The sequence below is a fragment of the Arachis ipaensis genome, chromosome B03 (genome assembly GCF_000816755.2).
Source record: "Arachis ipaensis cultivar K30076 chromosome B03, Araip1.1, whole genome shotgun sequence".
Taxonomy (NCBI): domain Eukaryota; kingdom Viridiplantae; phylum Streptophyta; class Magnoliopsida; order Fabales; family Fabaceae; genus Arachis; species Arachis ipaensis.
In genome coordinates this window covers 117334055-117346501 of record NC_029787.2, presented here as the reverse complement: position 1 = coordinate 117346501, position 12447 = coordinate 117334055, and the positions used below count along the sequence as shown (strand labels likewise).

The following is a 12447-nucleotide window of genomic DNA, read 5'->3' as shown; positions in this document are numbered from 1 at the left end:
AAGGAGGAGAAGAAGAATATGTACTCAAAGGATCTCAGCTTCTTCAACCTTCCACCGGTACGCTACTTCATTCCCTCTTCTCATCTACTTTTTTTCAATCTCTCTCTACCATTAAGACGCATCAATTCCAATTCAGAACGCCAAGGATATGCATATGATGATGTTGATGACGATGAGGAGGAGCAGGGAGATAAAACGAGTTCCACAACCACACCCCATTCCCGCTGCTCCAGAGGTGTATCCACCGAAGAACTCCTTCACATCAACACAAGTACAGTTTCGGCAGCACTTGGCGCTGCCCCTGTTCCAGGTGCTGCTACTCTGGCTGAAAAGCTGAACCACCAAGGTAATGAGCGGAGAGTGTTAGAAGATGAAGGAGCAACACCGAGTCGTCACTCGGTTCTGCTGCAGCTGATAGCGTGCGGTAGCTCCGCTTTGGAGAGCAATGTGGGGACCACCAAGAAAAGGGAGACTGTGGGGAAGTTGCAATGTGAGGATAAGGAATACTTCAGTGGCAGCCTCCTCGAATCCATCAAAGCCCAAGCCCCATCCCCATCGGAGCCACAACTCACCAGATCTAATTCCTACGACGAACAAAGGTAGTTACATTTATGACTCTCATTACGTGAAAAATTGAGACGAGTGATGATCAAGCGTTTTTATGCAGACGAAGCAGCAGGCTGGGAATGGAAGAAAACGAGGGAGGAGAAGGAGGGGGGCTCATCCACAAATGCATTCCTCGCAAGAAATCATCTTCCAAGTGACGCCATCTCAATCTCTATAATTTTTCTTATTAATTATAATATACTATCATTTCTGTAGCTGCCTCTCATCTGTTATTAATCTTATATGATTGTTGCATGTTCTTCACCATATCTGGCAACACCAACAACATTCAAGTTAAGCTTCGCACCAAACTATATGTGATAACTCATCACAGACTTTGATGTTTCATGTAATCTGGAATTTCTGATACATTCCATTATTTTACAACATAAATAGATCCAAATATATTAGTTACTTTTCTTTTTGAAAAAAAAAAAAAAGGACCAGTTAAAGCATTTTGTGATTTTTTTTACCAATACCATATTAATCAAGTAGTGATAGTTAATTTATCTCGTTTTCAATGGTTTCAAGAAGTTTGAACTCAGCATATATATAAAAACTAAAATTTTAACAATAAAAAGGTATAATTTTTTTAAATCAATAATATAGCCAGCGTTCTGTATACATTGCCATTGAGGTAGGGGTAGCGCAACTTTTTTACATGAAAATGTTCACAATCTAAAGCATCAATATATAGGTACACGTTAATGAAACCCTTTTAGGTGCCCTAAGAGTAAAAATATCATATTTGCTTTATTCTATTTATGTCGTGACATATATTAACAATTTTGGAAGGAGAGAATAGTCCATTTAAAGAAGAAAGTACAATTTTTTTTTTTATAAATTCGAAAAATTATTTTTAAAAATTAAAATAACCTATGGATATATTACAACATAAATTGAATAGAGTAAAAAAAAATGTTAGAGGATTATTATTTTTTGCTATTATTTAGTCATCAATTTAATTTATTTAGTCTAATTTCTTTAATTTAGTAATTTAATAAATTTTATATTTTTAAATATCGATAATTTATTGATAGTAAAAACAATAAATTCTAATAGTTTTCTAATATTTTTTTAGTAAAATTTTTAATTTACCAAAGTACCTACAAACTTCTCCACATTAATTAAAATAAAGTGATGATTTTTATATAGGAGTAAAATTCAAGGATATAAAAATGAGTTTAGTTTAGTCTAGTTTAGAGCCGAGTTACAGAGTTAAAATCCGATATTAACACGGTGTTAGAAAGAAATACTTTTCATTTTTTTTGAATTTTTTAAGTTTGGTCCATGTATTTAGGTGGCAGTGGCAGCATCGGTCGGTGCTACTGCTGTTTTTTTAGGCTGAAATTGCCAAGATGGCTGAAGCGGGCAACAAATGCAATAACCGAATTCTATTAGCCTAGGTAGCGTTTGAACGATTGACAAAAATAGAAAAATTAAGATTTAGAGACAAAAACTAAAAAAAATTTTAAAAATGTTAATGTTTTAATAATTAAAAATAATATTTAATTTTTTAATTTTATTTTTTATAAATTATGAAAATGTGTATTTTTAATAATATTATTATAAATAAATAATATTAAAATATATATAAATTATTGAAAAAAAGAAGTGATATATAAACGATAAATACACTATATAACTTATGAATATAATTACACAAAGAAATAGAAAAATTAATAAATACAATCACTTAATACATACATTAGCAAATTTAAAAAAAAAATTATGGTCATCAATCAAATTTTAGTTGTGCAAAAAATTAGTAAAAATGAAGAAAAAAAAAGAGAAAGAGATATAAAATTATGTTATAAGAGATAAAATAAAATCCGTAAAGTGAATATTGATTTATATAGTAAATATTATTAATGTTTTGATAATTAAAAACGATATTCAATTTTTTTATTTTATTTTTCATGAATTATGACTACATGTATTTTCAATAATATTATTATAACTAAATAATATTAAAAAAATATAAATTATTGAAAAAAAAAGAAATGATATATACGTGACAAAAATACTATATAACTCATGAGCATAATTACATAAAGAAATAAACAAATTAATAAATACAATCACACAATCACTTAATACATACGTTTAGTAAATTAAAAGAAATAAAAATAAAAAGGTTTAATTACTTTGTTGGTCTCTATAGTTTCGCAAAATTTTCAATTAGGTCCTTATACTTTTTTTCCTTTCAATTGGGTCCCTATACGTTAATTTTTTTTTCAATTTAATCCTTATTAACGTTAAACATTAAAAAAATGTTAGTGAATTGTGAAATTACTTGTATACCCTTAGGGACTCAATTGAAAAGAAAAAAAGTATAGGGACTTAATTGAAAATTCGATAAAACTATAAATATTCAATGAAAGATATTCCTATAATCCCTATTCAATGATTCTACAACAAAAAAGATATTCCTATAATCCTTTTTATTTTGTCACTATCATTCTTTTGCTTATTTATATATAAATTATACCAAAAATACCTTCTCTCTCTTTTTTTTTTTAACTTTCAAAATATCTTATCTTAAGAACAACTAAAAAAAATGGATAAAATAAAACAGAAATAATAATAATAATAAATATATATAAAATAAATTGTCAAAATTATCCCCAAAAATATAACAAATCAAATTTTATACAATAAAACAAGATAAAGAATTTATTAAAATAAAGGAACCAAGAGAAGAAAATATTATTGTTTGTTTGCTTTTTTTTTTCAACAAATTAGGTATTGAATTCTAACACAACATCTAAATCACCACAAATAACTTTTTTGCCCTTTCTTTTTTTGGACCCTTAAAGTAATCTCTCTATATGAACAATGTATATATCTCAGAAGAAAAGACACACATCAAATCCGTGGAATCTCATATAATGAAACCATTTGGCCGTGAGTTCCCTAACTGGTAACATTTTTTGTACATTGAAGCTTCAGGCACAAACCTTGAGATATGGAAATTTGGACAAGGTTAATACCCGTTCCAAAGTATGTGCGCCGGAAATAATGAAGAACTCATCACAGTATCTAACTCTCTTTCTAGAACATATTTACACGGAAGAACCATGGTAGAACAAAAGTTATGACCAAGCATGCTATCAAAAAGTTACAGAATGGCTGTCCACGCCAGCATCTTCCAAACAAGCTGATTGAGGTACTATTACCACCGTCTATGAACCTACTTTCGTTCCACTCTTCCATAAATGAATTATTGATAACCTGTGATTCTGAAATATTTTTTGCAGTCTCACCACATATTTCACACAACCTGTGATTGTGAAAAGGTTAATAACTTTAACAATATACTCGACATTCAACAATGAGCAGTTCATGCAGGAGATACATAGTTATGAATTAATTCTTTTGGGAGTGATGAAAGTGCAAATTTAATTTCCTATTTCATTCCCCATATATCATCTGAACAGAGGGAAAAAAGAGTTTTCAAAGATACTTTATGAATACACCTACCACATATTATTCGTTGAAACAAGATATTACCAATGCACACACATACAGCAAGAAGAATGCAGGAGTGAGGGTTTCTTTTCAAAGGCATAATCAGAACTCATAATCAATTCAACTCATAATCAATTACACTCATAATCAATTAATAATAGATAAAATACATAATCAGAACTCATAATCAATTCAACTCTCTCAAAGGCATTTAATCAAACACCTTATCTCCAATCTTACCTCTTTTCTTATTTCTAACATAATCAATTAATTACAGATAAAATACATAATCAGAACTCATAATCAAAATTTTTTAACACAATCAAAATTAATTTTAGCAAACTAAGCTTCACAACTAGATCAATTGGTTCTTCTTGTCATTCAGGATGCTGATTACCTAATCAAATAAAGTCAAATTACATACAAGCAGCAACCAAAAATAAGCATAAACAAAATTAGAGGTATTTAACAATCAAGATTTCTCAACATTGTACCTGAAGCATTAGAATCGGGAGAGGATGCCATTTGACTACTAGTTGTTTTAAGCATAACATTTCTCCCGTTCTTAGTGTAGTGGGAAGGAGACATTACTGAGAAGAATTATTACCCAACGTTGACAGAAACCCACATGTTCATTATACTCCCGATCTTTGCAATTCAAACAAATGAAAGCCATCTGACTGGTTTTCTTCCCACATGCAACCTGGTTCATCTCCTCCGATCCAACAGTTGAAAAACTAAAATAAAATTCAATCATCACCTGTTGTTGCAGAACCAGTCCAGACACCGAAACAGAGTCGAGGAGCGACAATTCGAGACAAGGCACCTGAGGCGCGGTGAGGCAAGGCGAGACGAGGGGATGCAATAGGCAAGGCGGACGAGCGGAGCAGAACAGAGCACCCGTGGACGACGCAGAGGGACGACGACCACCCAGCGACGGACGACGACGACGCCATGGAAGACGGCAGCAGAGTGTGAACGGAGGAGAAATCCAATTGGGAACTTAGGAGAATAACTTAGGGGTAGTTAGAGTTCTCTAATTTTGGGGGACAAAATATAAAGGGTATTTTTGGTATTTCAAAAAAATAGAGATGTTTTTAATTAGGTTTTTTTAACTAAATTATGAGAATATTCGATTTTTTGATGGAATATTCTGTTATTTCAAACGGTTTTATGACGATACGGACTAAATTGAAAAAAAATTAACGTATAGGGACCCAATTGAAAGGAAAAAAAGTATAAGAACCTAATTAAAAATTTCGCGAAATTATAGGGACCAACAGAGTAATTAAACCAAATAAAAATTATGGTCATCAACCAAATTCTAATTGTGCAAAAAAATTAGTAAGAATGGAGAGAGAAAGGAGAAAGAAAAAGATGTATAAGATTATGCGAAAGGAGGTAAAGAAAATGTGTGAAGTGAATATTAATTTATATAATAAATATAAAAATGAGTAATGAGTATGAAAAGAGAAGAAAAGGAATTATATTTCAATTAAATTTATACCTATTAAAAAGAATTAATATTAACATTGAAAGCAATAGTGTAATTTACATAAGAATATAGAGTAAGAGAATATGAAAAGTTAAGATTAAAAAAGAAGAGCTTAAGGGGCTAACCACTCGCCAAACCCAAATTGATTAGAAGAGTTTAATTTTTATACAGTGTAAAACGTTTTACACAGTTATACAATTACATCTATTTTTTTAAATGACTATTCAGTTAGTCAATGTAAAAGACAGTTATTTTTTAATATATTACTAATAGATGCGTGAAGCTAAATTAAGAAAATTATATTTGCAAAGATCATATTGATATCCATTGGAGGTCATAAGTCTTAACACTCCACGGGTTGGAATCATTCGTGTTAAGTTTTCCTTGGAGTTAAACCCCCAAATGATCCCTTAGATTGGCCTCGTGCACTAAAATCGTCTTTGAGATTCTAATTGCACTAATTACGTCTCTGAGATTGAAAAAAGTGCACCATATTAGTCTCTGACCCATTTTTCATTAACGACGTGATGGCATGGCACGATGACGTGGACTGTAAGTGACACGTGTCACTTCATGATTTGGCCACGTGTGATGGTATGATAATGTGGTGACCAATGACACGTGGCATGCTGACGTGGATAGTTGTGCCACGTGTCACAATGTTATTTGGCCACGTGTCCGTTTGTGCCACGTGTCGCAACAGTATTCGTCCACTTGTTATCCAGTATGTCATCGTTGTATATGCACCAAATTAGTCTCTCACTTTGCATTAAGTGACTCATTTTAGTCCCTGAAATTGAATGTCATGCACCAAACTAGTCCCTTCATCAGTTTTTTCTCATTTTTTCTATAAATTCAAAATTCTCAATATTTTTGAATGCATTAATTTCAATTCTATTTTTTCACACGTTCTTCAAATAAAAATGTTTTTATAAAATATTTTTTCTCTTGCGAATACCCTAACCGCCGACTTGGAGTTGACGTGAAGGCTTTTCAAGTACCTTCACTACCATCTCCGACCTCTTTCAGTACTTTTATAAAATATTTTTTTCCTTGCAGATACCCTAATAACCGCTATCTTGGAGTTGACGTGAAGGCATTTCAAGCTTCTCTCATTACCATCTCCGACCTCTTTCGTCTAGACTGCAGAGGTCAAAGATGGTAGTGAGGGTGCTTGAAGTGCCTTCAATCTGGCTCATTTACACATAACAAAAACGTGTATTTTATAAGAAAAAAATGTTTATTTTAATTATTAATTTCTTGTTAAAAACACATTTTTTTTATGAAAAAAATGTGTCTAATCAATCATATAATTATTTTTTTTATAATAACATACTTATATATTACAAAATTTACTAATGTTAAATTATTAAAAAATTATATAATTAAAACTAAAATCTTAAAATTATTTATAAAAGCACTTGTATTTAAACGATATATGAAAAAATAGAATTGAAATTAGTGTATCCAAGATATTAAAATTTTAAATTTTAAAAAAATGAGAAAAAATTGGTGAAGAGACTAGTTTGGTGCACGACATTCAATTTCAGAGACTAAAATGAGTCACTTAATGCAAAGTGAGGGACTAATTTGGTGCATATACAACGATGACATAATGGATGATACGTGGACGAATACTGTTGCGACACATGACACAAACAGACACGTGGCCAAATAACATTGTGACACGTGGCACAATCATCCACGTCAGCATGCCACGTGTCACTGGTCACCACATCATCATACCATTATACGTGGCCAAATCATGAAGTGACGTGTCACTTACAGTTCACGTCATCATGCATGTCATCACGTCATTAATGGAAAATAAGTCAGAGACTAATATGATGCATTTTTTTCAATCTCAAAAACGTAATTAGTGCAATTAGAATTTTAGGGACGATTTGATTGCATGATGCCAATCATAGGACCATTTTGGGTTTAACTCGTCACCCTTGCGTTGCTTTTCTAATGCCAACTCTGTCAGAGAAAGATATTTAGCAACTTCCAATAAGCGTTTAAAACTCATCTCAGCAAATTTTGTTTTTAATTAAGGATCATGAAATGGATCATTCATGAAGAAGCAGCACCGGGCAATGAGCAACACACCACTTTAATTATGATGGTAGATTTGGTGAGCATTGACACCTCAGGAATTGCTTCTCTAGAGGAACTTTATAAGAGTCTGGTTTCAAGTGGGAAACAGGTAAGGCAGATATTCCATTTGCTTTCAGGTTCTACATTGTTCATTATATTGTGTTACCAACTGCTATAAATTTCTCTCAGTTAGCCATTGCCAATCCAAGGTGGCAAGTGATCAAGAGAATCGGAGAAAGGGTCTTCTTGACTGTTGCAGAAGCTATTGACTGCAAACTGGATTGCTAATAACAAGTTGGGGTTTGATTGGCCACAAATTGAACCAACCACTGTGACTCTACATTGTTCGTGACAATAAAATCTTATCTTTCCATGTTGTAACATAGGTCATGTGTAGATATTCCTGCTCACACATGCTTTATGTAGAATAATAGTGGGACAGCGGAATAAGTGCAATTTGGGTTCTGTACTATAAAAGCATATACCTATTATTGTGTAACAGAAAAAGCGTTTGGAGTTCGACTTGTGTGATATTTGTCTACAATATGATATAGCACTTTTCATAGGATTAACATGATTTTTATACAGATAAGTGCATTATTACAACTTGGAAGCAGCTTTCACTTTAAGAGAGGTGCTTCAAGAATTTTGAAATGAATGAATGATCAATCTATGTACAAATGAATTTGTGTGGTGCCACATCATGGTTTCCCTTAGGGATCTTGAACATCTTAGAAAGACATGATGGTGGCCTTAGTTACCTCCTTCCAACAATGTGAGGCCTTTTTCACAAGGTAGTCACTAGTCAGTCAATCTAATCTGGTGAGTCACATACATTCTGAAAGAGGCTTCCATCATCTTAAAAGTGAATGAGAATGCTTTAATATTTGGTTAATAGTTGGTTGGCCTTGGGCTTTAGAGACTAGGCCCTTCACACTCTCAGCCATCTGCATTTGAAAACATTTTCATTCTCATTACAGCATATATACATACATGATCAAAATGAATCGAGTATTCCAATATAAAATTAAACAAACCTTTCCTAAACTTCCCCTGGCATAGGGTACTGTCCTCTGATATCCTAATAAAGAAGATGGAGGAGATTTTCTGCTTGTGTCTTCTCTGGAGGGCGATTTCCCAATTCTTCTGCTTCGAGTCATAATGGTCGAACTCGAGCACCCATTCCAGTTGCTATGCAATGTGCTTGGCAGACTTGATTCCTGACATCCCCAAAACATGAACAAATTAAATGTGTAAGAACCATCATGCATTCTCCTGTAATTCATATTTGTGTTTATTTTCAAAGTTAATTTACTAATTTTATGAACACTCACCAGAAACAACACCGTAGCACAATGCTTAAGAACCTCCAAGTTCATGCGAACATCATCAAGGCTCCTGTTTCAAAATAAGCCACCACAAATCCATATATCATTCAAGTTTTACAGAAAAGGAACTAATACAGAATATTTAGAAGTAGAAATGCAAATAGCATACCTGTGTTTTTGTTGACCCAAGCCAAAATAAGAAGCCAACGTTGCCATCTGCCCCATAATATAAATAATGTTGGTTAAGAACATGTGATAACAATGAATGTAGCTTCATGTTTTGCATGTACCTTCATGTTACCGGCTCTTCTCCCAAACTTGTCAGTTAGAACACCCAAAGAATCGATGATTCCAATTGGGATAGGCGCAGGCCTGTTAATTTGATCAAAGGATTCTTTGATACGAACACAGTCGAATCTCTGGATGTTGTGACCAGCCCAGACCCTGCCATCAAGAATGCTGAATATCCTGTCTGCAACGTCCTCAAAGGAGGGAGCTTTCTCTACAGCAGCGCGAGTTATTCCATGGCTTCTGCTGGACCTCACTGGCACCACGGATAGGTCTTCGGGTTTGATCAAGGTGCTGTAGCTCTCAACCTCCATGAGCTTGTGGGGGCTCACAACAATGGCTCCAAACTCCAACACCCAGAACCGTTCTCCACCCTTCTTGGGCACGTTGGTTTCCAAATCAAAGAACACAATCTCGGGTGCATTTTCAACATTGAATGAATCCATGATGATCGATATCACTTAGTTGATAATAAGGCTAGCTTCTTCGTTCTTTCTGGCTCCAATAACTTGGGTTCATCTAGCTATGTGGCATGTGCATATATATAAGCAAAGGTAGTCCTTTGGAAGAGAAAAGGTGGATGAAGAAGGTTGATTGTCTTCAAGTTAAAGTCAATGTGCATGAAGGGGGAAAGGAGAAGGTTAAACGTGCGCGTATATTAGGAATATCCGAATATGGGAATTAAGGGTAACGGGTTAAGGTTGCGTTTTCCTTGCTACACTGTTTTTCGTTATTGCTTGTGCTGCATGCTTTGCCTCCAGAGCAGGAAACTTTCAATCAAAACTTTCAAGCCCTCTCCATTCACGGAATTCAATCTAATAAGGTGAGACATAATATGTGGTAATTAGTAAGTAATATAATCATCATCACCTTGTTGGCGTGTGAAAATCGTATGCAAATTACATTTTTAATCGAAAAATATGACATGCCAAATTAGTTAATTGATGATTCTATTTCTTTCCGTTTCGGTTTTTTTTTCCGGTCCCAAGCCACGTCAAAGAAATACTAGAGGAATATATAACCGGATTTTTTTGGGTCAACGAATATAACTAGAATAGAAGTTTTTGTCAATAAATAAAATATAGCTGGGCCAATTTATCAATCCCTTAACGAAAACACCCTTATTAATCTACACGCCAACGAGAGAAACAATAGAACACGGCACAACATGTTACGGGCCTTTACGAAATACAAATTGGGCTGTACTTCTCGGGGTATGATGTCCAATAGCACATGTTCTTGAGCCTTTGGGGTAAAACCGAAAAAAAGCCTTCTGGTTTAACAAGTCCTACTATAAGAAAACTCAGTTAATCACAGCTAATTTTGTAATTGGGTTTTTGCTAGGGATAACGTCAGGAACTATTTTGTTTAGTGATGATCCAATAAACAAAAGTGCCATACTGTTATTTCTGCTAATCATATTTTTTAATATTGAAGGTAATAAAGCTAAGATTTAGTGGATAGAACCTCAATGTTGTGTGTGACTCTGTGTAAATGCGTAGTATGCGACTGTGCGTGAGTATTGTGATATTATAATGTCCATGGTTGGAGGTTGTCCTCCAACCCATCCTGGCAAAAACAAAAAAGTGCTAAAATTTAGTCTTCGACAAAAGCTAAAAATTATTCCAACTTCACATGATATATAAAAGACTAACTATTACTATGTTAGCTACATTACGTGTTAAATTTTAATTAATTGTTGCTTAACTTGCTTACTTGGGCATTGTTCATGCCAGAAATACCATCTTCTATTAATAATAAAAGAAGCAAACAAGAATTTTACTCCAGTAGATATGGAAGTTTAGTAAAGACACCTATCTCTCCTTGTTTAGAAATGATGTAAAACTGTATTCATTGTTATTCGATCTCATACTTTTCAGTCCAAACTTCAGAGGCAGATGAATAAATTTCACACAATGCCATTCTATTGGGTGGTGTTTGCCGCAGCTTCAATAGCCGTAGCCTATTATTTTCAGAATAAAGAGAAACATAATGTACAATGCCGAACTTAAAATAAAATAAACCCATTAGAACAACAAAGCAAGGGTTTTAACGGAGTGCAGCAGAGCTGAGAGGGGCGAGTGCTTTCTTAATTCTCTCCACAGCTTCTTGAAGGATAGTAAGGGATTCTGCATATGATATCCGAACACAAGTATCATCTCCAAATGCACTCCCAGGCACCAAGGCCACCTGCAATCCAAAACACCAAAAAACATGATACGAAAATAAAAGATAAATAAGAAAATAAAGATTCAAACTGAATAAAAAGATACATTGAAATTAAAATAGAAACAAAAATGATAAGTTGAAATTGAATACAAAGAGAATCACTCTACTTTCTACCCAATTTCTTGACGCAACAAGAAAGGGACTCCTCAACCTAACTTGTCAACGCCATAGTTTGGAAATTGAATCGAAGGGACTCCTCAACCTTCTAACCAATTCCCCGATGCAACAAGAGAGGGACTCCTCAACCTCAATTGTCCACACCATGGTTTCATCACGAAACCAAAAAGGGGTTTTGAAACCTCTAAAAATTCTATGCTACGACTACAATAGCTAAGGAGGTATTTATAACCTCTTATTAGGTTAAAACAAAGAAAACCCTAAAGCCCATAAACATAAGGCCCAATCTAGTAATTAAATAAACAAAATCAAAATACATTAAATAAAATATTCTAAAAATGTAAACTAAAATATCTTCTAAATAACTCTTGAACTCTTCATATCACGAACATTTGAAGCACGTATCAAAACGTAATAAATAATGTTTACCTCACTGGCAACTTGAAAACTCCATGCAAGTTTTATAACTTGACTAATATGTTCCTCAAATAAACAATAAAGTCCATTAAAAGAGTTTACCTGGCCCTTATCCAGAAGATATCGACAAAGGGACTCCGAATCATCAATTCTACCAAATCCTTCAGCTTCTTTTCCATAGTAGTAGCTGAAATCAATGAATAGATAAAATGCCCCCTGCATGTGGGAAGAAAGAGTACACATTTATGAAGCAGAACAACAAACATATTAGGAAGAGACAAAACACAGAGAATAACTATTAGGGAATTAACAAAAACATAATTGAGTTTTCTCAAACCTGGGGTTCTGATATTTTAAGACCCTCAATTTCCCTAAAACTTTTAACCAAGAAATCTCGTC

The 12447-nt window shown here is 33.6% G+C and overlaps 3 protein-coding genes across 3 annotated transcripts in view; 1 reads left to right on the top strand and 2 right to left on the bottom strand.

The window, feature by feature from the left end:
* LOC110269520 lies at positions 3 to 1034 on the top strand (the record flags this gene model as incomplete). Its single annotated transcript, XM_021117409.1, has 3 exons — positions 3 to 57; positions 137 to 599; positions 668 to 1034. Coding segments are annotated over 3 exons (615 nt in total), but the record flags the coding sequence as incomplete, so codon positions are not given.
* Positions 8233 to 10103, bottom strand: LOC107634653 (protein NEN4). Its single transcript, XM_016338081.2, has 5 exons — positions 9288 to 10103; positions 9167 to 9213; positions 9004 to 9067; positions 8707 to 8889; positions 8233 to 8616 (listed from the first exon to the last, which is right to left on the bottom strand). The coding sequence occupies exons 1-5, from the start codon at positions 9729 to 9731 to the stop codon at positions 8524 to 8526; spliced, it is 831 nt and encodes a 276-aa protein (XP_016193567.1). The 5' UTR covers positions 9732 to 10103; the 3' UTR covers positions 8233 to 8523.
* Positions 11088 to 12447, bottom strand: part of LOC107631110 (bifunctional aspartate aminotransferase and glutamate/aspartate-prephenate aminotransferase) — a 5409-nt gene continuing 4049 nt past the window's right edge. The window contains exon 9 of the mRNA XM_021119388.1: positions 11088 to 11475. Within this exon, the coding sequence (XP_020975047.1) occupies positions 11335 to 11475 (141 nt within the window). The 3' untranslated portion in view covers positions 11088 to 11334. The remainder of the gene's footprint in view (positions 11476 to 12447) is intronic.